We start from the raw sequence: 26,842 nt of genomic DNA on the forward strand, positions 1-26,842 counted from the left end.
ACAGCACGCATGCGCAGTGCCGCGCACAAGGCTCCGCCCCCTGCTCATGTGGCTCGTGACGTAGGTGTTGTGCTCGAAGGAAACTGGACAAAGGGCCGAGGCGGCGTGGCCCTAGCCTGTCAGTTCCTACTCTCCTAGCTTGCTAGGGAAAAGGCGAGTATTTGCCCTAGGATGATCTGAGTAAGCCATTTTAAAAAATTGCTTCTAAGTAGCTTGGATAGTGACGGAGCTGGGCTGGTCTTGGTGGAAATGGATGTATTTAGGCCTCTTTCCGAGCCCAAGTCAAAATGAACCCTAAGCCAGCGCTGGTGGCCCACGCTTGTAATCGTAGCTACTCAGGAGGCTGAGATCTGAGGATCCCGGTTCAAAGCCAGTCAGAGAAGGAAAGGCCATGAGACGCTTATCTCCAATAAACCACAGGAAAACGACATGGAAGTGGCGCCGGGGCTCAAGCGCTAGAGTGCTAGTCTTGAGCTAAAGAGCTCAGGGACAGCCCCCGAGCCCTGAGTTCAAGCCCCACAACCGACAGAAAACACCCACCCACCCCCAGCTAACCCAAACTAACCCAGAGCCTCTAACCCAAATTCCAGGAAGTACAAAGGGCAGAAGATGGTGTCAACACCACAGGAAGTAGTTCGCGGAATCTAGACTTATGAGAAATTCCAGAGTGAGCAAAAACAAACATGATTCTGTTTCTTCAACTACTTTACAAGGAACAGGGCATTAAGGTGGAGAAACCTATACATTTTTAAGAAACAAGGGTTGAACCCTTTCTACTTCTAGATTTAATTTAAGATCCTAATTAGACAGAGGCATGAAAAACTCTGATGTTTATGCATGGAAATTTGGAGACTACTTGATGAAATTAAGGAATTATGAAATTAGAATTTAAAATTGAGCTAGGATGCCTGTTGTGTGGCTCATACCTGTAATCCTAGCTTCATGAGATCTGAGGATCACCATTCAAAACCATTCATGTCAGCAAATCTGTTAGACTTATCTCCAGTGATCCAGAAAAAAAAAAAAGTCAGAAATGGAGGAGGTATGGCTGGAGCTGCAGCCTTGGGTGAAAAACCCAAGCAAGAGCTTGAGGCCCTGAATTCAAGCCCAGTACCAGTGGGCATACAGGGCCAAGGCAGAAAACTCTTTGAGATTTCAAGCCCGTAATCATTTTTAAATCCAGAATTCAGTAACAGTAAATACACTCACATGGATGTGTAACTAATCTCTAGAATGCCTTTCATTTTGCAAATTGAAAATCTGTTAATTCCAACTCCAATTCCACGTTGACCCCTGGCAATTACCAATTTACTTTCTGCCTAACTGTTGTAGATAACTCATATAAGTGGAATCATACAATATTTGTTTTGTCATGACTAGACTCTTTTCACTTAGCATAATGTTCCCAACGTCACTCATGTTGAAGCTTGTTAATTTTTCTTCTTTTCAAGTTCATTTTCAAGTTGTGTAAATGGTATTTTTGTGTGGGGGTATGGTTTTTTAAAGAAATTCTTTAATTTTAGAGGATCATATTGAGATGTTGACTAAGGACATGAAAGTATGGCTGGAATTTGCTTCAAATTTCTACATGATAAGGAGAAATGGGAAGGGATATGAATGCAAAAAATCTTGTTCATAGGTTTATAATTGTTGATGCTGGAAGATTTTACTTTTATATCTACGTTTCTATTTCTTAACTTTTTTGTTAATATATTGATATTATAGAGGTGATATACAGAGCAGTTACAATTACACGAGTCAGGTAATAAATACATTTCCTTTTATACAGTGTCATCAGTTCCCTCATTCTCTCCCAGTCCTTCCCCCTCATCTCCACCAACAAATTATTTTTAGCTTTTTAAATTAATAATAACATGTCAAACAAAAATAACCATCAAGGACTTCAAGGACCTAGTTGCCAAGGTCACAATCCAGCCATCCATTTGGAAAGATACTCAGGATTCTTCCCTCCTTCACACCATCTTCAGAATGGTAAGGCAGTTCCAGTGACCTATGAGAATATGTGGAGGGCTGATTATAATCCTGATTTTCTGGCTGTCTAGTTTTCCAGACTGGCATTTATGTATTTGTTTATTTATTTATTTATTTATTTATTTATGGTGCTGGTCCTGGGGCTTAAACTTAGGGTCTGGGTACTGTCCCTGAGCTTTAAATCACTCAAGGCTAGCTCTCTACTGCTTGAGTCAGCTCCACTTACAGAATTTTGATAGTTAATTGGACATAATAAATTCATGGACTTTCCTGCTTAGGCTAGTTTTGAACTGTGATCCTCGAATCTCAACCTCCTGAGTAGTTAGGATTATTGGTATGAGTCATCAGTGCCCAGCTACATTTTATTTTGATTCTGGACTTTAACCTTATAAGCCCAACTCAAGTTTTTGTTCCCCCCCCCCAAAAAAACCCACCAGCTTTATTTTATTTTGGTGCCAATATTGGGGCTTGAACTCAGGGCCTTTGGCTGTCACTGAGCTTTCTTATTTATGGCTAGTGTTCTACTGTTTGAACCTTGCCTCCAGTCTAGCAGTTTGCTGGTTAATTGGAGATGGAGTCTTGCAGACTTTTCTGCTTGGGCTGACTTCAGAGTGAGATCTTCAGGTTTTCAGCCTATTTAGCTAGAATTATAGTTGTGAGCCACAACAGCCTGGCTCCCAAACAGCTTTCATGAGATATAATGCACATAGTTTGGGCTGGGGATTTGGCTCAGTGGAAGAGTGCCTGCCTAGCCAGTGCAAGGCCCCGAGTTTGGTCCTCCGTTCTGGAAAAAAAAAAAAAAAAAAGCTATAATTCACATAGTTTATAATTCATCCGTGTAAAGTGGCATATATTTTTTCTATATTAAAGTATTAAAATTTAAAAGTGTTGTAAGTATATATAAAATAAAACTTGTGCCAGGTGCTGGTGGCTCACACCTGTAATCCTAGGTACTCAGGAGCCTGAGATCTGAGAATTGAGGCTCAAAGCCAGCCCAGGAACAAAAGTTCATGAGACTCTTTTTTCCAATGAGTCACCGGGAAACCGGAAGTGGTGCTGTGGCTCTTAGTGGTAGAGCACTCGTTTTGAGTAAAAGAGGTCAGGGACAAGACCCAGGCCCAGAGTTCAAGCCCCATGACCCACAAAAACAAATAAAACTTGTTATTTTAAGGGTACACTTCAGGGCATTAATGATACTCTAATCTGTTTTCAGTCTATCAATTCAATTTTGAAAGTCAGGAGATGTCTTATGACAAATGCCTATCTAGGTTTTAGTAAGGCAGTGGCAACCTGAAAATGGTGTTCGTTTCAAGCTTGATTGGAAACAGTTTGCAATTTAAGTCAGAAGCCCAGGATGGGGTTTTAATTTTACCACCTAGTGGGTGAATTACATTGACATTTCTTTTTCTTTCTTTCTTTTTTTTTTGGGGGGGGGTGCCTGTCCTGGGGCTTGAACTTGGGGACTATGTGTTGTCTCAGAGCTTTTTTGTTCAAGGCTAGTGCACTACCATTTTGAGCCACAGCTCCACAGTACTGGATGGCCAGTTCATTAGTACATTGGCTTCTTCCTCCCACAGCTGTTTAACTCTGGTCCTCCTGGACTCTACCAGTGTACTCTGGTTTGATCAGTAGTTTACATGTATATAACTCTCTTTCAAAGTATAACTGGACATCACTACACAATTATGGTTTAATTTGTGTGTGTGTGTGTGTGTGTGTGTGTGTGTGTGTGTGTGTGCTCGCCCTAGAACTTGAACTCAGCATTTGGGCGCTGTCCCTGTGCTTTTTTTGCTCAAGGCTAGTGGTCTATCATTTGAGCCACAGCTCTACTTTTGCCTTTTTTGGTGGCTGATTGGAGATAAGAGTCTTATTGACCTTCCTGCCTGGGCTGGCATTGAACTGCAATAGTCAGATTTCAGCCTCCTGAGTAGCTAGGATTACAGATGTGAGCCACTGGTGCCCAATGGTTTAATTTTAAAAATACATTAGATATATAGAGTAGTATTTTCATTGTTATATTTCCACACATGTTTACAATATGTACCAATCTCACCCCCTCTATCACTCCTTTCCCATCCCCAAAACAATTTCATATTTTTCCTTATCATCATTTTCTAATATTCAATGTCAGTTGTCTATCTTGATCTCCATGCTCTAGTACCTTTAGTGTGTGTATGTGTACTGGTACAAGGGCTTGAACTCTGGGCTTGAGTGTTGTCTCTGAACTTTTTTTTACTCAAGGTTAACGCTCTACCACTTCAGCCACAGCTCTAGTTCTGGCTCTTTAGTGGTTAGTTGGAGCTAAGAGCCTCATGGATTTTCCTGCCCAGGCTGGCTTTGAACTGTGATCCTCTGATGTCAGCCTCCTGAATAGCTAGGATAACAGGCATGAGCCTGTAATGAACCCGGCAGCTCTAGTGTCTTAAAACTAGTTATTAAAAAACAACTTTCATAAACCTTGAGCTCGCTTCAAACCCTTCTACTGTGCAGTCAGAACTTTTCTTTTTTCACTTGTTTGCGTCTGTTCTTGGCTGAACAGCTTATGTCCAGTCCTAACAGCAAACTTCGTCTTAAAAAAACGTTTAGCCTCTCTGTGAAGCCTTAAACTATTTCTCTCTGAATTCTGCCTTGGGTTTTTCTTGGCTACCCAATTGCTGTAGGAAGTTCCCTGCTTTTAATGGCTGTGTGGACTGTATGTGAGTTTAAGGCCAGGAGTTTCGTTTTGTATTTGTCTTCCCTGGTGGGTTTCATTCCTTGGGCCTTCTAGGAGTGTCACAAAGGCTGTGACGGAGGAGAACCCCACACTGGGACCTCAGCTAGGGGAGGATCCCAGGAGGTCACACTTCTCAACCGAAGTGTCTCAGCCCAGTGAGCCACGGGAGGGAGGGAGGGAGGGAGGGGCAGGCCGGGCTGAGCGAGGCCCGGGGCCAAGGACGCCTTGAGCAAAGGGTGACGGGAACGCCTGGGCCGGAGGAATCACTTTTTAGGCGCTTGTTTTCGATCACCCTAGCCGATTGCAAACCCCAAGCTGCCCTGGGTGAGTCAGCGGAGCCAGAAGCAAGGCGGAGAGGGGAAGGTGAGCGATTGGGGTGCTGTGACCGGGAGAACCTGCTGGGGACTCCCTACTACCCCACCCCGCGGCCCCTGCCCCAGCCCTTCAGGTGAGCGCCTGGCTGGCCCCCGGGCGGGGCGCGCAGGAAGCCCCTTCCTGTGCCAACGCGCAGGTAACTCCTCTCCAAGGTCCCCCCCCCCGGACCCCCAGGGCCTCATCGCCCACGATCTGCACCCCTAATGTTGCACCTGTGGAACCGGACGTGTTTGTCCTCTCTCGGAGCGTCCTGCACCTCGAGCTTGCACACGTTGGCAGCCAGGCAGGACCCGGAGACGCCCACTCGTGCCCGGTGCCTTCGGACTCCATCTCGTGGCAGCCTGTGCCCCGAGATTTGGACCGGCACTGCCTCGGGGTCTGATTTTACCCCACACCCACAAGAGCCCCCCCCCCCCCCCCCCGCTGACTCCCCCCCACCCCCGCCCGCCCAGGAGAGCACAGATCCCCAATCCCCGAGATGGCGTTGGCGGAAGTGAAGCCCCAAAGGAGAGCTGGGTGAGGCTGGCAATCAGCACTCGTGACTTGCATTTTCTGTCCCCCCCCCCCCCCCGCACCTGCACGCTTGTAACCCCGCAAACAACGACCCTCGCATTCCTGATATATTTTAGTTAGTTGCTACAACATGAGCTGGCGGGGGGAGGGCGATTTGAAAAAGTATTGGTGTGTAGTGTTTCCACACAACAAAATGCTTCATTTTGAGTGAGCAAATGGATGGATATGCTGAATTATCTGCCCATATAACTACACTTCAGAAAGTTCCCTCATACCCCTTCTGCAATCACCCCCCCCATCTCTGCACTTCATAGCTAAGATTTCTGGCCTGTTTGCAAACTTCATAAAATGGACTTGTTCAGTAAATCCTCTTCTGGGTCTGATTTCTATTACTTTTGAAATGGTCATTGTTTTTCTTTTTATAATATATTTTTTTGTTTGTTTGCCAGTCCTGGGCCTTGGACTCAGGGCCTGAGCACTGTCCCTGGCTTCTTTTTGCACAAGGCTAGCACTCTACCACTTGAGCCACAGCGCCACTTCTGGCCATTTTCTATATATGTGGTGCTGGGGAATCGAACCCAGGGCTTCATGTATACAAGGCAAGCACTTTTGCCACTAGGCTATATTCCCAGCCCTGAAGTGGTCATTGTTGAATAGGAGTCCCCTGCTGGGTCGGGTGCTTTGGAGTCTCTCTAGGCCTTCCCCATCGAATGTGGGATCCGCTTGTTACATGTGTACCGAATTGAGACTTACTGGGAATAAGTGCACCTGAGTTTCCAAGACTTAGTGCAAAGGTGATAACAATCCCGCAGGTCAATTCTTATGTGGATTCCAATTTCAAATTAACTTTTCTCTCCTTCCTTTCCTTTCCTTTCCTTTCCTTTCCTTTCCTTTCCTTTCCTTTCCTTTCCTTTCCTTTCCTTTCCTTTCCTTTCCTTTCCTTTCCTTTCCTTTCCTTTCCTTTCCTTCCTTCCTCCTTTATTTTCTTTTCTCTCTCTTCTTTTTCTTCTCTTTCCCTTTTGTGTGGTCACAACAGTATTTAAAAGGACCTACCTGGCTTGTGTAATACTTTTATTGGGCAGCACAGCTTTATACTGTGCTATTTCATCAACTTGGCTCTGTTTACTTCATATAAGTAAATGAAAAATTTCAGTCTTCACAGCAGACACCATGGAGATTGAAGAAGATGATTTAGAACAGAGCCTGCTTTTTCCCCCTGCAGTCTTAAAAAACAAACAAACATAGGGCTGGGATGTAGCTCAGTGGCAAAGCGCTTGCCTAGCAAGTGCAACATCCTGGGTTCGATCCCCAGTACCAAAAAAAGAAAAGACCAAAAAAACAAACAACAATAACAAAAAATGCTTTTTCCCCTGTAACGTACTTGTTTGCTTAAAAGAGGCAGAAAGGATTAAATATTGCCTTGGTTTAAGCTAGCTTTCTCAAAAAAAGACTTTCTAAAGCATCAAATGTGCTTTAAAAGGCAGTCTTATTTCTTTTAGAAAACTAATGACAACCCAATCACTTAAATTTATTTCTTTTCTTTACTCTTCATTCTTGACTAAATATATTAAAATTTGACCTGATTTATTGCTTATTTATTTGCATAGGTTTTGTTGGTTTGAGGGCTTGAACTCAGGGTCTAGGCTCTAGGTCTCAGCTTTTTTGCTCAAGGCAAGGATTCTACCACCTATGCCACAGCTCCACTTCTAACTTTTTGGTGGTTAATTGGAGATAAGAATCTCAAAGACTTTCCTGCCACGGCTGGCTTGTTTTTTTTTTTTTTTTTTTTTTTTTTTGGCCAGTCCTGGGCCTTGGACTCAGGGCCTGAGCACTGTCCCTGCTCTGCTTGAGCGGCTTCTTCCCGCTCAAGGCTAGCACTCTGCCACTTGAGCCACAGCGCCGCTTCTGGCCGTTTTCTGTATATGTGGTGCTGGGGAATCGAACCTAGGGCCTCGTGTATCCGAGGCAGGCACTCTTGCCACTAGGCTATATCCCCAGCCCTGCCACGGCTGGCTTTGAAACAACATTCTCAGATCTCAGCCTCCTGAGGAGCTAGGATTACAGGCATGAGGCACCAGTGTTTGGCTTGACATGGTTTATACAAATTAAGATCTAAACTACTTTTTTTGTTAATCATGGGGCTTGAACTCTGGACCTGGGTGCTGTCCCTGAGCTCTTCAGCTCAAAGCTAGTGCTCTACCACTTGGACCATAGTGCCACTTCTGTTTTCTGGTTGCTAATTGTATATAAGAGTTTCACGGACTTTCCTGCCCTGGCTGGCTTTGAACTGCCATCCTCAGATCTCGGCCTCTTGAGTAGTTAGGAGGATTACAGGCATGAGCCACTCACCCCAGATAGATCTAAACTATTGAGATTTCAATCTTAATAAAAAAAAAACATACTTGAGATAATCAATTTTGTCTTCTGCTTTTTTCATTTTCTTTCATGAAAGATTCTTAGTCATAATGTGACTTCACATAAATATCCTCCAGTTTTCTTTTCTATCTCTCTCTCTCTCTCTTTCTTTCTTTTTCTTTTTTTTGTAGGTTGTAGGGCTTGGACTCAGGGCCTGGGCTTTGTCCCTGAGCCTCTTTGTGCTCAAGGCTAGTGTTCTGCTACTTGAGCCACAGCACCACTTCTGGTTTTTCAGTGGTTAATTGGAAATAAGCGTCTCATGGGGACTTTTCTGCCCAGGTTGGCTTCGAACCATGATCCTCAGATCTCAGCCTCCTGAGTAGCTAGGATTACAGGCATGAACCACGGATACCTGGTGTCTTCCAGTTTTCTTGATCATACCCCAGTGGCATTTTTCTATTTCACTAACTTTTACAGGTGGAAAGTCATTCAAACAGTATGCCAGTGCCAGAATAAGATATAATTAGCATCCAGTTAATTTACCCCTTCATCTCACAAGAAAATGAAAACCAAAAGGGCAGGACTTAACTTTTTTTTGTTCATTTCCCATCCATAGGAAATAGATGTTCAATAAAGATTTGTGAGCTAATTGAATCAGTCAATAAATAGGTGGCTCCAAAGAATATCCATCTTTAAATTAGCAGGTACACACTCTGTAAATCCCTGTGCAGCTCTGATATGCTTGGTATCATATTCTGTGGAGGAAACAGGTTTTGAACAGTTGAAGAATTTGCCTAGGGTCATGATGTAAGTCAATCCAGGTTATTTGAGGTAGAGAAATGGTGTGGTGGGTAAGGTCTGGCTGGGAAGAACACCATGCTGATTGCCAGGGACAGTAGTAGAAAGAGATGAATATTAAGATATATTTTTGGATCTATAAAAGGAAAAAATAGGTATGTGTTGAGAGGGGTGTGTGTGTGTGTGTGTGTGTGTGTGTGTGTGTGTGTGTGTGTGTGCATGCGTGCTTGTGGCTTGAACTCATGGCCTAGAGTTTTTGCTTGACGTTTTGCTCAAGGCCAGTGCTCTATCACTTGAGTCATAGCTCCACTTCCCACCTTTTGGTGATTAATTGGAGATAAGAGACTCACAGATTTTCCTACCTGGGCTAGCTTTGAACCAAGATGCTCAGATCACAGCCTCCTGAGTAGCTAGGATTACAGGCGTGAGCCAATGGTACCTGGCTGACTCCCTCTCCTTTTTCTCCTGCTTTGATGCTTTTTTCCCCTCAATCCTTAATTAGTTGTACCAAGGAGTTTCAATTCAACATGTCAGTTTACGAGTACAGTGCCCCCCTGACTCTTATTTTCATTGTTTCTCAGATTTTACCTGATAGTGAGCAACTGACCACTCCTTCGCCAATGAAGTATATCCTGGTCACTGGTGGGGTCATTTCAGGTATTGGCAAAGGGATCATCGCCAGCAGCATTGGGACAATTCTTAAATCATGTGGACTTCGTGTTACTGCCATCAAAATTGACCCCTATATCAATATTGATGCCGGGACCTTTTCTCCTTATGAACATGGTATGCAAAAGAACCTTTCTTATAAAGCACTAAGCAAACTTGCAGTTCTTATATTTTCAGTCACTTCTTTGGCTTTTCCTTTTTTTGGTTTTGGTTCAGTCCTGAGGCTTGAACTGAGGGGCCTAGGCATTCACTGTCCCTTAGCTTTTTTGCTCAAGGCTGGTGGTACTCTACTACATGAGCCACAACTCTACTTCTGGGTTTTTGCTGGTTAATAGGAGCTAAGAGTCTCAAGGACTTTCCTGCCTGGGCTGAATCTGAACTGCAGTCCTCATCTCAGCCTCCTGAGTAGCTAGGATTACAGGACCAGTGCCCAGGTATTTTGGGTAATTTCTTGAGAATACAGCTTCAGAAGTATACTTGCCGGATCAGACCTTATGAATATGTAAATGTTCTTGTGGTCATGGATGCATTTTTCAGATCACTGATGACATTCCAAATTAGTCAACTCCTTTGGAACCATTGTCCCTTTTGCTATGGATTAGATTTTGTTTTATAATCAAAGGAATGCATTTCTTTTAACATTTCTTACTGCCTGAAATAATTGTGTTGATGTACAAAAATTATTATTACTGTTATTATTTTGCCAGTCCTGGGCCTTGTATACTGAATAGCATGATTGTTTACTTTTCTTTCTTTTTTTTTGCCAGTTCTGGGTCTTGAACTCAGGGCCTGAGCTCTGTCCCTGGCTTCCTTTTGTTCAAGGCTAGCACTCTACCTCTTGAGCCACAGCGCCACTTCTTGCTTTTTCTGTTGATGTGGTGCTGAGGAATTGAACCCAGGGCTTCATGCGTGCTAGACAAGCAGTCTACTGCTAAGCCACATTCCCAGCCCTAACATTGCATCTTAATACTGTTTAAAAACTTTTTTTGTATTCAAGCAAAACATTGCTTAATCATAAGTATATAGCTTTGATGAATTTTCACTAAATGAACCTATTGTATAACCAGACCCTGATCAGGAACAGAAATCCTTTATATTCCTTAGTCTCAGTCCATAACTCCTGGGGTATTTGCTGCCCTGTTTTCTAATACCCATATTATTAGTTTTGCTTTTTTCCCTTTCGTTGTCCAGGTTAGTCTCAACTCCTAAGCTCAAATGAACCTCCCGTTTCACCTCTCGAAGAGCTGGAACTACAGATTGGCCCTGTGCCACTCAGCTGCTTTTGTCTGGTTTTGAATTTGGATTTAGTTGAATCATTTAATCTAAGTTTTGAAAATGTAATATGCTGTAGACACATTTACATAGTTCATACTGCACAGGACCTGAACATAACAATCAGTGTTCAATTTATTAGCTTAAACAACACAAAAACATCTTTAAGTCAATTTTAAGCCTCAATTTATAGGTGCATAATTTCTGATTTGAACAATAAGGATGTTTTCAAGCTTTTGATACATAATGCATATTTTGTGTGTGTGTTTTTTTCCAGTACAGGGGAACGAATCCAGGGCCTCCTGCATGCTAGGCAAGTCTCTGCTCCTGAGCTTATATAGCCCCATCCCCATAATGTATACTGCTAATAGTTTTTAGGCTTCTCTCCCTTGTTTAAAACTCTGAAATCCAGAATTCTGAAAAATCTAAAATATGTCATAAATTTATGAGTCTTTTCTCAAACTTTCTGAAAATTCTTTATATCTTTGTGGCAACTTATAATCTTTATGTCACTTCCTTTGGAATGTGTTTGATTATTGGGTGCGTTTGGTATGTATTCTAACACATGGAACATGCTTTATACTATGTTTCTATAATGCCAGTAATTCCAAATTATGATGCCATTGTATCCTCAAAGATTTTTCAATAAGGCTTATGTGAATCTGTACTTGGTTTTTATTTATTTATTTATTTATTTATTTATTTATTTATTTTTGGTCATGGGGCTTGAACTCAGGGGCTGGACGCTGGCCCTGAGCTTTTTTTGCTCATGTCTAGTGCTCTACCACTTGAGCCACAGCTCCACTTCTGTTTTTTAGGTGGTTAATTGGAGATGAAAGTCTTATGAACATTCCTGCCTGAGCTAGCTTTGAACTGCGATCGTCAGATCTGAGCCTCCTGAGTAGCTAGGATTATAGGCGTGAGCCACTGGTGCTTGGCCTAAATGCATTTTCTTACCAGATCATTACTTAGAAAAGTGATTGATTTCAATTGAAACCAAGTTTTAAATTTGTCTTTTTTTTGTTGTTGTTGCTATTGTTGTTAATGGTAGGTGAAGTGTTTGTCTTAAATGATGGTGGAGAAGTTGATCTAGACCTTGGAAATTATGAAAGGTTCTTGGATATTAATCTTTATAAAGACAACAACATTACCACTGGAAAAATATATCAGCATGTGATCAATAAGGAGAGGCGTGGCGATTACCTGGGGAAAACAGTTCAAGGTATTATATTCTTTTTTTTCCTTTAAAAAGTTGTTATTGGGGCTGGGAATATGGCCTAGTGGTAAAGTGCTTGCCTTGTATACATGAAGCCCTGGAATTGATTCCTCAGCACCACATATATAGAAAAAGCTGGAAGTGGCACTGTGGCTCAAGTTGGCAGAGTGCTAGCCTTGAGCAAAAAGAAGTCAGGGACAGTGCTCAGGCCCTGAGTTCAAGCCCCAGGACTGGCAAAAAAAGTTGTTATTATAAAAATGATATACAGGGGGCGGGGAGGTTACAGTTATATAAGTCAGGTAATGGGTACATTTCTTTTTGGATGTCATTCCTTCCCTCAATCGCAGTTTTGTGATTTTTTTTTTGCCAGTCCTGGGGCCTGAACTCAGGGCCTGAGCACTGTCCCTGGCTTCATTTTGCTCAAGGCTAGCACTCTGCCAACTTGAGCCACAGCACAACTTCTGGCTTTTTGTGTTGATGTGGTACTGAGGAATCGAACCCAGGGCTTCATGCATGCTAGGCAAGCACTCTACCACTTGACCATATTCCCAGCCCCTTTCCCAGTTGTTTTTCCCTCCCATCCTCACCCACATTAAGGTATTATATTCTATAGGCATGTTGCCCTAAATTAAAAGTGGACATGTTATGGGCTCTCAGCTCTAACGTTTCAAATCCTCTTAAAACTTGCTTTCTTTTCATGCTCCATGTTCATAATTACCTTTTCTTCTCTTTTTCCCTCTTCTCCTCTCTTCCTCCTCCTCCCTCCTCCTGTTTCTCTTCCTCTTCCCCCTTCTCAGCCCTCCTTCTCCTCCTTATTCCTGACATGCTCTCCCCTTCCAGTAGAAGTCAGACAGCTGGTGACAGAGATGGCTGTATCCTTCTGTGAAACTGGGCAGTGTAGATCTTGGGGAAAACCCATGTCCCAAGGATGGGAAGTGCCAAAGCCCCTGACTAGGGCCTGAGCCTCTCCTGTGGTGGCAAAGCCCAGCTGAGCCTGGTGAACAAGCTGGGTGAGCAGGGCCAGGAAATGGTGCCAAATTCACCAGGTGGAGAGGACATCGTTCCCTCTTCAATGAGCCATAAGTGTGAGGTGTTGCCTGACCTGGAGCCCGGTGTTCTTTCTGTCAGCCTCCAGGGGCCAGGCCTGCTGTGGCAGCAGGAAGCCAGGGGGCAGGGCCCGGCTCTGTGAGCCTGCTTCAAGTCACCTTTGGGTTTCTTCAGCAGAGACCAGCACTTTGGGGGTTTGTTCACCAAGGGTGGGTTTCTGGGTGTCACCTGCCTGTAGAGAGGTGCCCCGCTGGGCTCTCCCACTGACCCCCACACATGGGTTTGCTCGCCCCCCCCGCCACCCCGAGCCCCAGCTACCACTTGAGCCACAGCTCCATTTCTGGCTTTTTTCTATATATGTGGTGTTGAGGAATCGAACCCAGGGCTTCATGTAGACGAAGCGAGCACTCTATCACTAGGCCATATTCCCAGCCCCTCCCTTCCTCTTTCTTTCCTCCCTCTCTCTCCCTTTTCCTCCTGTCCCTTCTCTTTCTTCCCCCCTCTTCCCCTCCCCCTCTCCTTCCCTTTCTTCTCTTCTCCTCTCTCCCCTCTTCCCCCTCTCATTTCCTTTCTTGACATTCTTGTCACCAGTGCCTGGTTAAAGTTTTTCTTTTTCACAAACATGAACTAAGGCTCAATGTCATTCGTTCTTTCCTGCAGTTGTTCCCCACATTACTGATGCTATCCAGGAGTGGGTTATGAATCAAGCCAAGGTGCCTGTAGACAATAATATGAAAGAACCCCAAATATGCGTGATTGAGGCAAGTATGGAACTTTCCTTTACAAACTACAAACTTCTATCTGTGGGGTCGTTGTGTCTCTGCTCTTCATGTACTCCATAGATAGGTACAGATGGCCTCCTGGGTGCTGGGCTGGGAATGAAGTGTTCTGGGTAGGGAGACAAATCATTGGTGTCAAGGTCAGTGTCCTGGCCAGGGCCTGGAATGGGCGTAATTTCTGCCCTTGAGATGCTTGGAGGCCGTGCTGGCCATGCCCAACAGTGTGTTCCAGAGCATGCTCTTTGGAAACATAGTTGCAAGTGCCTTGGAAAAAGGCAGATACTGGGTTAGGGAAATCAGAGGACAAAGAACGAAAGGAGTGTTTGTGGGCTGGGGATTGTGGTCTCATGATAATGTTGCTTAACTGGCACCAGGCCTTGGATCTCTAGCACCAAAAAAGAAGATAGTATTTGAGTCAGGCACTGGTGGCTCATTCCTGTACATCTAACTACTCAGGAAACTTGAGGTCTGAGGATCACGGTTTGAAGCCATTCCAGGCTGGAAAGTCTATGAGGCTTAAAAGCCCGTGTGACTCTTATCTCCACTGAGCTGCCCAAACGCCAGAAGTTGAGGTGTGGCCCAAGTGGTAGATCACCAGCTTTGAGTTGGAGAAGGGACAGTGCCCAGGCCCTGAGTTCAAGTTCAAGTACCACCATACACATAATAAAAGAAAGTTAGTATTGGGGGCTGAGAATATGGACTAGTGGCAAGAGCGCTTGTCTCATATACATGAAGCCCTGGGTTCAATTCCCCAGCACCACATATATAGAAAACGGCCAGAAGTGGCGCTGTGGCTCAAGTGGTAGAGTGCTAGCCTTGAGCAAAAAGAAGCCAGGGACAGTGCTCAGGCCCTGAGTCCACGCCCCAGGACTGGCAAAAAAACAAAACAAAACAAATAAACAAAAGAAAGTATTTGAAATGATGACTTGTTCATTCCTTTTGTCTTCTTCCTCCCATCTCTATGTGCAGAGTGAGGACTTCTCGCCAGTTTGTGTTGCTTCAATTTTCAATACAGCTGTTTTTCCTAATCTATCTGTAGGGAATCTATTCTAGCATATTTCCTTGGATTGGGAGACTGTCCACCGCCATACCAAACCTTTTTGTGTGTGTGTTTTTATTTTGCCTATCCTGGGGCTTGAACTCAGGGCCTGGGTACTGCCCCTTAGCTTTTTTGTGCAAGGCTACTTCTCTACCACTTGAGCGACAGCTCCACTTCCAGCTTTTTGGTGCTTAACTGGAGATAAGAGTCTCTCAGACTTTATTACCAGGGCTGTCTTTGATCCATGATCCTCAGATCTCAGTCTCCTGAGTAGCTAGAATTATAGGCGTGAGCCACCAGCACCTAGCAAGGTACCAAATCTTATACATACGTTTAAGGAGGGTAAAATTAATTAATTAGTTATTATTTTTGTGTCATTTCTGGGGCTTGAACTTTAGATCTTGTATTCTCACTTAGCTTTTTAGCTCTACCACATGTACTACAGCTCCATGAACAATTTTAATTTATAAATTGGGTGCATTAAGAAATTAAGAATAGGGCTGGGAATATGGCCTAGTGGAAAGAGTGCTTGCCTCGTATACGTGAAACCCTGGGTTCGATTCCCCAGCACCACATATATATATAGAAATGACAAGAAGTGGCGCTGTGGCTCAAGTGGCAGAGTGCTAGCCTTGAGCAAAAAAGAAGCCAGGGACAGTGCTCAGGCCTTGAGTCCAAGGCCCAGGACTAGCAAAAAAAAAAAAAAAAAAAAAAAAAAAAAAGAAAGTAAGAATAACTGTAAGAACAAAGAAAACAATATGTTGTGATATAGGTTATTTAAAACTTGTGAAATTTTTTTTTTTGGGCCAGTCCTGGGGCTTGGACTCAGGGCCTGAGCACTGTTCCTGGCTTCTTTTTGCTCAAGGCTAGCACTCTGCCACTTGAGCCACAGCGCCACTTCTGGCTGTTTTCTATATATGTGGTGCTGGGGAATCGAACCTAGGGCTTCATGTATACGAGACAAGCTCTCTTACCACTAGGCCGTATTCCCAGCCCCGTTGTGAATTATTTCTGAAGTTTTCCATTTAATACTTTATGCATGTGGGATGACAAGTTGCTGAAACTGAAAGCTGCTGGTTAAAGGGAACTTGGAAATGGGCTGAGAGCATGCAGTTCCACAGTTAGCCACATGAGGGCAGAAAAGGCTAATGTTTAAAGTCTTGCGTGCCACCTTCTTTTTTTTGAGGTTGATGCTGGAGCTTGAACTCACTGCTGGTGTACTGTCATTTGAGCCATACCTTCACTTCCAGCTTTTTGCTGGTTAATTGGAGATAAGGAGTCTCATGAATTTGGTCTGCTCGGGCTAATTTCAAACTGAGATGTTCAGATCTGAGCCTCTTGAGTAGCTAGGATTTTTTCTAGACTTACAGCTCCAGCCAGTTAATGGGAAGTGATGCCATTTGCTGACATCAGTAAACCCCAAGAGAAACAGACTGTGGGATGGAGGTGGGGGTTGGGTACAGAGTTGAGCTTGGGCATGTTAAACACAAGGAATTTTTGTACAATCAAAGGTGAACTCCAATAGGGTGCCTGTGGCTCACACCTGTAATCCGAGCTACTCAGGAGTCTGAGACCTGAGAATTGCAGTTCAAAGCCAGCCCAGGCAGGAAAGCCGGTGAGACTCTTATCTCTATTTAGTGACCAGAAAACTGGGAGTGGTGCTGTGGCTCAAAATGGTAGAGTGCTGGGCTGGGACTATGGCCTAGTGGCAAAAGTGCTTGCCTCGTATACATGAAGCCCTGGGTTCGATTCCCCAGCAGCACATATATAGAAAAGGCCAGAAGTGGCGCTGTGGCTCAAGTGGCAGAGTGCTAGCCTTAAGCAAAAAGAAGCCAGGGACAGTGCTCAGGCCCTGGGTACAAGCCCCAGGACTGACCAAAAAAAAAAAAAAAAAGGTAGAGTGTAGAGTGCTAGCTTTGAGCAAAAAGCTCAAGCAAAGTGCCTGGCTCCTGAGTTCAAGTCTCATGATCACTACCACCACCACCAAAAAAGATGGACTCCCAATCTCAATAGTGTTTGAAAGAGAGAGCAGGGCTACAAGTCGATTTCAGATCCATCCATCCAGGTAGCTAAACCCTGAGAAGTTGATGAATTCTCGAGCTTGGCTCACTGAGCACCTTGCTCCCCAACATCCAGATCACCCATTTAGTGTTTTTTGGGGTGTGTGTCAGTCCTAGGGCTTGAACTCAAGGCCTGCGAGCTGTCCCCAAGATTCTTTTTCTCAAGGCTAGCACTCTACCACTTGAGCCACAGTGCCACTTCCACCTCTTTTCTGAGGAGTTTATTGGAGATAAGAGTCTCACGGACATTCCTGCTTGGGCTGGCTTTGAACCATGATCCTCAGATCTTAGCCTCCTGAGTAGCTAGGATTACAGGTGTGAGCCACCAGCCCCAGCATACTTAATGCTTTTCTTGGTATTTTATTCTTCTTTATCATATTCCTTCTGTCTCTATGAATCTTTTTTATTATTAATTTACTTTATTGTTATTAGAGGTGATCTAGAGAGGGATTACAATTACAGGAGTCAGGCAATGAGTACATTTCCTTTTGTACATTGTCTTCTGTTCCCTCCCTCTCTCCCAGTCCCTCCCTCCTATCTCCACCCATGAGTTGTATAGTTCACTTTCTTTCTTTCTTTTTTTTTTTTTGCCAGTCCTGGGGCTTGGACTCAGGGCCTGAGCACTGTCCCTGGCTTCTTTTTGCTCAAGGCTAGCACTCTACCACTTGAGCCACAGCGCCACTTCTGGCTTTTTCTATATATGTGGTGCTAGGGAATCAAACCCAGGGCGTCATGTATACAAGGCAAGCACTCTTGCCACTAGGCCATATTCCCAGCCCCTAGTTCACTTTCATCAATGTCCAGTGAGCTCCACTGCTGCACTTTTTTACTCTTCTTCCCGCAAGTTCTGTGCCCTCCTCCCAATCCTTCGGTTTCTCTCTCTCTCTCTCTCTCTCTTGCAGTATTGGAATGTAATCTCAGGGCTTCATACTTACTAGGCCAGTGCTCTACCACTGAATCACACCCCTACCAGCTTTTTGCTGATTATTTTGAGATGGCCTTTAGCAAAAATATTGGTTTTTGTGCTCAGGGTTGGCTTTGAACTATGATCTTGCATATCAGCCTGTTGAGCTGCTAGGAGTACAGAGTATAGGCTGTGAGCCTTGGGTACTAGTCTCAAGTTTTATTCTTGATTCTTGTTTTTTAGATTTTTTTAAAGGTTCTTGTTCAATTCTGAGTTCCTAAGATAGCACTTTGCATGTAATAGATGCTCAAATGCTAGAGAATTAAAAAAAAATGTGTGATATCCTTGAGTATTTATATATGTGGTGCTGAGGAATCGAACCCAGGGCTTCAGGTATATGAGACAAGTACTCTACCACTGAGGCCATATTCCCAGCCCAACCTTGAGTATTTAGTATGAGGATGATGAATGGGTTAAGGTGAATTTTATCATAGTCGAACGTAAAATGCTTGCCAGGTGCCAGTGGCTCACCCCTGTAATCCTAGCTACTCAGGAGGCTGAGATGTGAGGATCATGGTTCAAAGCCAGCTCAGGCAGGAAAAGTCCATGAGACTTTTTTTTTGCCAGTCCTGGGGCTTGAACTCAGGGCCTGAGCACTGTCCCTGGCTTTTTGTTCAAGGCTAGCACTCTACCACTTGAGCCACAGCACCATTTCTGGCTTTTCCTATATATGTGATTCTGGGGAATCGAATCCAGGGCTTCATGTATGCGAGGCACGCGCTCTATCACTCGGCCATATTCCCAGCCCCCATGAGACTTTTTTTTTTTGGCCAGTCCTGGGCCTTGGACTCAGGGCCTGAACACTGTCCCTGGCTTCTTTTTGCTCAAGGCTAGCACTCTGCCACTTGAGCCACAATGCCACTTCTGGCCATTTTCTATATATGTGGTGCTGGGGAATTGAACCAGGGCTTCATGTATACAAGGCAAGCACTCTTGCCACTAGGCCATATTCCCAGCCCCCCATGAGACTCTTATCTCCAATTTTCCACCAGTAAATTGGAAGTGGCACTGTGGCTCAAGTGGTAGAACACTAGCCTTGAGCTGAAGAGCTCAGGGACAGCACCCAGGCCTAGAGTTCAAGCCCCACGACTGACAAAAACAAAAAACAACAACAAAAAGCAGAAAGAAAGAAAAAAGAAAGAAAGTAAAATGCTTTAAGTAACTGTATTGGAAGCACATTGTAAGTTAACTTGACATTTATTGAAGGATTACCCTGCCAGTAATATTCATGGGGCTTTGGTTCTGTTTGTTTCAGAAAGCCAGCATGTTTTAATAATAGTAATTTAATTCTGGTAGTACCAGCACTTCAAGGAGACTATTCAAATACATGTAGGCGTGTGTTTGATGAGGAGAAAGGAGAGAGAGAGAGAGAGGGGGGGGGATTCACTGTTTCCTTCTAGTTGTCTAGGCAGAACCAGGTGGCTCTTGCCTTTTTGATATTGTCACTGGATTTCATGACTGCCTTCGAACTGGGCCATTGGTAGAACTGAGTTTATCATGTTTCTCAGTGGTCTATATTCTGGATCTTTCTATCTTGTTATAAATTTATTTCCTTCCTTCCTTCCTTCCTTCCTTCCTTCCTTCCTTCCTTCCTTCCTTCCTTCCTTCCTTCCTTCCTTCCTTCCTTCCTTCCTTCCTTCCTTCCTTCCTCCCTCTCTCTTTCTCTCTTTCGTCAGTTATGGGGCTAGAATTCAGGGCCTGGGCACTGTCACTGATCTTTTTTTTCTCAAGGCTAGTGCTCTGCCACTTTGAGCTAGAGATCCACTTTAGTTTTCAGGTGGTTAATTGTAGATAAGAGTCTGACAGGACCTTCCTGCCTGGGCTGGCTTTGAACTACAATCCTCAGATCTCAGCCTCCCGAGTAGCTAGGATTACAGGTGTGAGCCACCGGTGCCTGGCAATTTTTCTCTTTTTAGAGTCTTCCTTAGCAGGGTGCTGGTGGCTTATACTTGTAATCCTAGCTACTTAGGGGACTGAAATCTGAGGATCTTGGTTCAAAGCCAGGCTGTGAGACTATTGTCTACAATAAAACTACTCAGAAAAAAGCCGAAAGTGGTGCTGTGGCTTAAGAGGTAAAGCAGTAGCCTTGAGAAAAAGATGATTAGGAATAGCACCCAGGCCCTGAGTTCAAGCCCCAGGACTACTCCCCCCCCCCCCAAAAAAAAAAGACTTCCTTAATTTCACTTTCCTCCCTGCCTGTTTTTCCTTATCCTGGTGCTTGATTTCAGGGCCTTACATTCTCACTCTGCTTTTTGGCTTATGGCTGGAACTCTACAGTTTGAACCACACCTCTAGTTCCTGCTTTTTGCTAGCTAACTGGAGATAAGACTCTTTTCGATTCATCTGCCCTGGGCTGGTTTCTAACTGTGATCCTCAGATCTCAGCTTCCTGCGTAGCTAGTGTTACTACAGGTGTGAATCCCTGGCACTCAGCCCAAATATGAGGTCTTATGCTTAGTGTATTAAGAATTTTTCTAGTAATTCGTGTACCTTGAAAGATGTTTGCTCATTTGTGTCTTCTTTTTGTTTTGCATTCCCAGCTGGGAGGTACCATTGGGGACATTGAAGGAATGCCATTTGTAGAAGCATTCAGACAATTCCAGTTTAAAGCTAAAAGAGAGAATTTCTACAATATTCATGTCAGCCTTGTCCCACAGGTAGGCTTTCCAGACAAGTATGTGAAAGACAACTTGGATCAATTTTCTCTTTTCTAAAAGATAATTTAGCAAGATTAACTGTACAAAGGTGTTTCATTGTGATATATAATGTGCATACATCTAATTTAGCTTGATTGAATTCACCCTATGTATTCTTTCTTTTGTTTCTTTTTTTATCAGTCATGAGTCTTGAACTCAGGGCCTGAGTGCTATTGCTGAGCTTTATTTGATCAAAGCTAGTGCTCTACCACTTTGAGCCACAGCTCCACTCCCGGTTTTCTAGGGTTTAATTGGAGATAAGAGTCTCATGAAGCATACCGCTAGCCCACACCTGTAATGAGTTCTGAGGATTGAGTTTTGAAGTCTGGGCACAAAGGGCCCGGAGAGACTCTTATCTCCAGTGAGTCACTCAAAAACCTGAAGTAGCGCTGTTGCTCAACTGGTAGAGTGCTCACCCTGGGCACAGAGTCTCAGGGACAGAGATCAGGCCCTGAGTTCAAGACACACAACTGACAAAAGAAACCAGACTCTCTCAGACTTTCCTGTCCAGGCTGACTTTGAACTGTGATCCTCAGATCTCCTGAGTAGCTAGGATTACTGGTGTGAGCCACCAACACGTGGCTTCATCTATTCTTTCTTAACTCTTCCCCCTCCTCTCCCTTTGACCAATTTTCCTGCAGTATTTTATGTGTTCCCCATTTGAAACCGGGGGAAGCAGGGGTCTAGTGTACTGATTGAGACCCATTTTTATTTTATTTTATTTTAGCCCAGTGCTACCGGAGAACAAAAAACCAAACCCACCCAAAACAGTGTCCGAGCCCTGAGGGGGTTAGGCCTGTCTCCAGACCTGGTGAGTTAAAGCCTTGCACAGTGAGTACGTTTGTCTCTGAGGTATCTAGGACCTATGTGTCACAATCTGTAACATCTGGTTACATTTTTTTTTCTTTTTTGGTGCGGGAGATGGAACCCAGGGCCTCGTACTTGCTGAGCATGCTCTCTTCTGCTGAGCTACATCCTTAATACCTTAATCTTTTAACATCATCTAGGTCCTTTGATGCTCTTAAATGGTTCCTATGACAATAAGCTTTTTGTATCTGGGAGCCAGGAAGGGCTCCTTTATCCTTATCCTTAAATTGACCATCTGTTTTTCTTGGATTCTCATTTGATTGGCTGCCTGGAGAACTGGTCAGGTGGATTATCTTGCCATTTACGTAATTCCTGGATCCTTTAATAAAGGAGAGACTTTGGGATTACCCTGTGACCCTGCTAGGCTGGCCTCTCACTGCTTTGATTTTTAGACTAAACAGTACTGTGTCTTTATAGCAGGTAATCTGAGTACCAACAATAGGTCCATAAATAAGGATTCACCAGACATCTTTCTGTTTTCCTAAATCAGATTTTATTTATGAAATAAATACAAGCACCCATTTGATTACAATTTTGGGGGTGGGGCTGGTACTGGGGTTTGAACTTAGGGCCTCATGCTCTCACTTGGCTTTTTTACTCAAGGCTGGGGTTCTACCACTTGAGCCACAGCTCCACTTCTGGCTTTTTGCTGGTTAATTGGAGTTAAGCATCTCAGACTTGGGGCTGGGAATATGGTCTAGTGGCAAGAGCGCTTGCCTCCTACACATGAAGCTCTTGGTTCCATTCCCCAGCACCACATATATGGAAAACGGCCAGAAGGGGCGCTGTGACTCAAGTGGTAGAGTGCTAGCCTTGAGCGGGAAGAAGCCAGGGACAGTGCTCAGGCCCTGAGTCCAAGGCCCAGGACTGGCCAAAAGAAAAAAGAAAAAAAGAATCTCAGACTTTCCTGCCCTGGATGACTTTGAACCATGATCCTCAGATATCAGCTTCCTGAGTAGCTAAGATGACAGTTAGCCTCTGTCACCAGGCTGATTACATATTGTTGATAGCTTCTTTGGCACAGTTGAGTATCAGGACGGTGAGTCTGACCTGCACAACTAAGTTACTTCTTATGTGGCCCTTTAGACAAATATTTCCTTAGTCTCCAATATGGCTCCTTTATTGCATTTAAAGGAGCAACATGGCTGTTTATAGATACAACTTAATTTTGGGGGGTCTTACTAGTAGATTTGTGTTGAATTTAATGATATTTACTTATGTTAGTGCCCAGAGTCATTTCAAATAGTACATGGCTGGAGTGAACAAGTATAGATACTTGGTCAAGTCCCTTGTAAAAAGAAATGAATACAGTCTGGGAAGGTGGCTTGGTGGTGGAGTGCTTGCCTAGCATGTATGAAGCCCTGGGTCCTATTCCTCAGTACCACATACAAGTAAAAGCTGGAAGTTGCTCTGTGGCTCAAGAGGTAGAGTGCTAGCCTTGAGCAAAAGAAGCTCAGGGACAGTGCCCAGACCCTGAGTTCAAGCCCCAGGACTGGCAAAAAAAAAAAAAAGAATGTAACGTCTTCCTGAAAATGAATGGCATCATGAACACCCTGCTGCCTGCTTGCTGATCCGTGTATCACTGCCTTTGACAGATTGTCTGCCGAAGTTCAACACCCATCGAGATGGCCGTGAAGGAGAAGATTTCTATGTTTTGTCACGTGAACCCTGAACAGGTAAGTGCTTCCTACAATTTACATGCCCATGTTTTACACTTGTTCAACAATGGCATTGCTTTTTGTGGCATTTATACGAACTTTGGGGGACTTTTGAAATTTTTGCCAGTCCTAGGGCTTGAACTCTGGGCATGGTCTCTGTCCCTGAGCTCCTTTTGCTCAGGGCTAATGCTCTGCCACTTTGAGCCACAGTTCCACTTCCAGCTTTGGAGTGGTTAATTGGAGATAAGAGTCGCACAGGAACTTTTCTGCCTGTGCTGGCTTTGAACGGTGATCCTCAGATCTCAGCCTTCTGAGTAGCTAGGATTACAGGTGTGAACCATTGGTACCTGGAGATTCTTCTCTCCTAACAGATATGATTAATGTTACTGTCAAGGTGTACTTGTAAACTTACCCAAATGAAGGGAGCAGGGGACAAGGCTATGGCCAAAAGCAACTATAAGAAACAAATGCAGCAACAAATGAAAAAACAAGTGACCCCCATGCATGCACTTAGAAGACAAAGGGGTGTGTACTCAATGATACTGCTTTAATCTACACTTCAAAGTGGGTAGTTTGAACAGTGTGTCCTAGATGTTGACATATAAAACATTGCAATTTTTTTTTTTTGCTAGTCCTGGAGCTGGAACTCAGAGCCTGGGCACTGTCCCTCAGCTCTTTTGCTCAAGACTAGAGCTCTACCACTTGAGCCACAGCGCCACTTCTGGCTTTTTCTGAATAGTTTATTGAGGATAAGAGTCTCATGGACTTTTCTACCCAGGCTTCAAACCGTGATGATCAGATCTCTGCCTCCTGAGTACTTAGGAATATTTAGTTGTGAGCCACTGATACCTGGCTAGAACATTGCAATTTATTTTTTATTTTATTTTGGCCAGTCCTGGGACTTGAAATCAGGGCCAGGGCACAGTCCCTGAGCTTCTTTTGCTCAAGGCTAGCACTCTACAACTTGAGCCACAGCGCCACTTCCAGCTTTTTCTGTTTATGTGGTACTGAGGAATCGAACCCAGGGCTTCATTCATGCTAGGCAAGCACTCTACCACTAAGCCACATCCCCAGCCCAAAAATTGCACTTCAATACCAGTTAAAATGACATGAGCTTGGCATCCTACCATTTAGGTTTATTGAATTAATTTATATTTTTTGGCCAATTCTAGGGCTTAAACTCAGGGCATAGGTAGTCCCTGAGCTTTGTTGTTGTTGTTGAAGGCTAGCACTCTACCACTTGAGCTATAGCTCCACTTCTGGCTTTTTTGGGGTTCATTGGAGATAAGAGTCTCATGAGCCGGGTGCTGGTGGCTCACACCTGTAATCCTAGCTATTCAGGAGGCTGAGATCTGAGGAACGTGGTTTGAAGCCAACCCCTAGCAGGAAAGTCCATGAGACTCTTATTTCCAATTAATCACAGAAAAGTCCGGAAGAGGCACTGTGGCTCAAATTGTAGGGTGCTAGCCTTGAGCCAAAGGAGCTCAGGGACAGTGCCCAGGCTGAGAGTTCAAACCCCAGGACTGGCAAAAAAAAGGAAAAAGAAATGTCTCATGGACTTTCCTGTCTGGGCTGGCTTCAAACTGCGATCCTCAGATCTCAGCCTCCAGAGTGACTAGGATTACAGATATGAGCCACTGGTGCCTGACTCTCTACAGAGTTTTTATTGAGACATTATGATATAGGCATGATTTATTGCATATTTAGCCATGTGTGTGGACTCAGTCCTTAGTCACCATTCTCTCCCCAGAGTTCAGGTTGGTGGCTATAAATTCCAGTCCTCAAATCACATGTTTGTTTGTTTGTTTTCTGATGAGTAGCCTGATTGTAAAACTGTGTAGAAGATATGGGAGGGGAGCGAAGTTTCATGACAAAGATATTCCTGTCATTCACGAAATTCTGAAGGTTTTTTGAAATTCTGCCAAGAATTGGGCACAAAGTCCAGATATAGTCATCCCTCATGATTCCCAAGTGACTGTTTCTAGGACCCCCCTCATGGATATCAAAACCCTTGGATACTCAAATCCCTAATATAAATGGTTCACTATTTGTATATAACCTATATGAATCTTCCTACATACTTTATCTCTAGATTACATATATTACCTAAGACAAGATACATGTTATGATAGCAGTTGTTATATGATATTGTTTAGGGAATCATAAGAAATAGTCTCTACATGTACTGTACGTATTCCTTTTTTCATTTCTCTGTCTATCTTATATTTGTATAATTGTTCCAGGAGTAGAATCTCACTATGCATCACAGGTTGGCCTCCCGTTTTCTATCCTCCTGTGTTAGCTTCCCAAGTGCTGGGTATTCGTGTCACAGGTATTCGTGTTCATGTCCATTTTTCTTGCTTTCTTTTCTTTTCTTTTTTGCTGGTCCCAGAGCTTGAACTCAGGTTCTGGGCACTGTCCTTGAGCTCCTTTGTGCTCAAGGCTAGCACTCTATCACTTGAGCCACAGCACCACTTCCACTTTTTTGAGTAGTGTATTGGAGATAAGAGTCTCATGGGGATTTTTCTGTGTGGGATGGCTTTGAACTGGGATCCAAAATCTCAGCCTCCTGAGTAGCTGGGATTATAGGCCTGAGCCATCCGGTGCCTGTCTTCTTGCTTGTTTTATATTGGTATAAATCAAGTACTGATTTCTCTTGAGTTTTTTCTCATTCTGATGGCATACTGAGTTGCTTCACCTAAGTGTGATATTTTCTTATTCTCGATCAGGTCATCTGTATCCCATGATGTTTCTTCTACCTACCGAGTGCCCTTGCTTTTGGAAGAAACAAGGCATTGTGAAATATTTCAAAGAGAAATTGGATCTGCCCATTTGTGATTCTTCAGACAATTTGCTTTTCAAGTGGAGAAATATGGCTGACAGGTTTGTGAAAGGAATTTATTTAAACACTGCCCACTTCACCCTGCCTTGGGACCTACCCATGGGGACAGGGGGTGCAAGCTCCCCGCCCCCCAGAAGCTGCCAGTCCTGGGACTTGAACATAGGGCCCTGGACACTGTCCCTGAGGTTTTGAACCCAAAGCTAGTGCTCTACCTCTTGAGCCATAGTTTCTACTGTTGTAGGGAGCAGAGCTGACTCCATTTTGACTAGGGAAACATGGTAGGAAATGTTGGAGGGAGTTGATTAGGTCAACCTGACCCCAAAATTCTGCTTCTGTAAATGGCTTGCTTAACTTGTTTGTTGCTTGTTCTACCCCCTGCATCAACCTCCTACATCTGTGCTTCACTTTTACCTTTATAAACTCCAATTTGAGGACTGCTCGGGGTCACCGTGGCAGCTCCCGAGTCTGCACTGTGTCCCTGGTGGGTCAGTCCATTTTTCACTGTCGCAGTTTAGCTCCCGAGTCTGGGCTGCATCCCTGGCTGGTCAGTTCACTTTTTGCTTCCCCAATAAACCCATCATTTTGCTTGCAACTGTCTCTGAGTGGCGGGAGGGACGGGAAACCCCCTCCCTCGGACCCCATAACACTACTGCCAGCTTTTTGATGGTTAACTGGAGACAAGAGCCTCATGGACTTTCCTGCCTGGGGCTGGCTTTGACCAGCAATCCTTAGATCTCAGCCTCCTGGTTAGTTAGGATTACAGGCGTGAACCATCAGCACCTGGCTGGTAATATTTTTCTAAGGAGTTTCGAAAGTGGTCCCTTCAAAGGCCTGAAGCATCTTCATCCTCAAGATGACATTCCTACAGGCTTAATATCAGTTCACATATTTTTCATGTTCTCTGAACAGATTTCCTGACAAAAGCAACACAAAAGATTGTGTCTCTAATGGTGAAATGTGATTGAGTGCTTTTGTAGAATGGAATTTT

At 44.1% G+C, this 26,842-nt stretch overlaps 1 protein-coding gene across 1 annotated transcript in view; it reads left to right on the top strand.

Moving 5' to 3' along the window:
- Window positions 1-47: 47 nt before the first annotated feature.
- Ctps2 (CTP synthase 2) overlaps window positions 48-26,842 on the top strand; it is a 95,828-nt gene continuing 69,033 nt past the window's right edge. Inside the window, 11 exon segments of the mRNA XM_048336227.1 lie at window positions 48-180; window positions 9,328-9,532; window positions 10,965-11,000; window positions 11,739-11,909; window positions 13,611-13,711; window positions 20,332-20,448; window positions 21,215-21,298; window positions 22,950-23,030; window positions 25,742-25,753; window positions 25,755-25,799; window positions 25,801-25,895. Coding sequence (XP_048192184.1) covers window positions 9,367-9,532; window positions 10,965-11,000; window positions 11,739-11,909; window positions 13,611-13,711; window positions 20,332-20,448; window positions 21,215-21,298; window positions 22,950-23,030; window positions 25,742-25,753; window positions 25,755-25,799; window positions 25,801-25,895 — 908 coding nt within the window. The 5' untranslated portion in view covers window positions 48-180; window positions 9,328-9,366.

Source organism: Perognathus longimembris, chromosome 28, assembly GCF_023159225.1.
Source record: "Perognathus longimembris pacificus isolate PPM17 chromosome 28, ASM2315922v1, whole genome shotgun sequence".
NCBI lineage: Eukaryota > Metazoa > Chordata > Mammalia > Rodentia > Heteromyidae > Perognathus > Perognathus longimembris.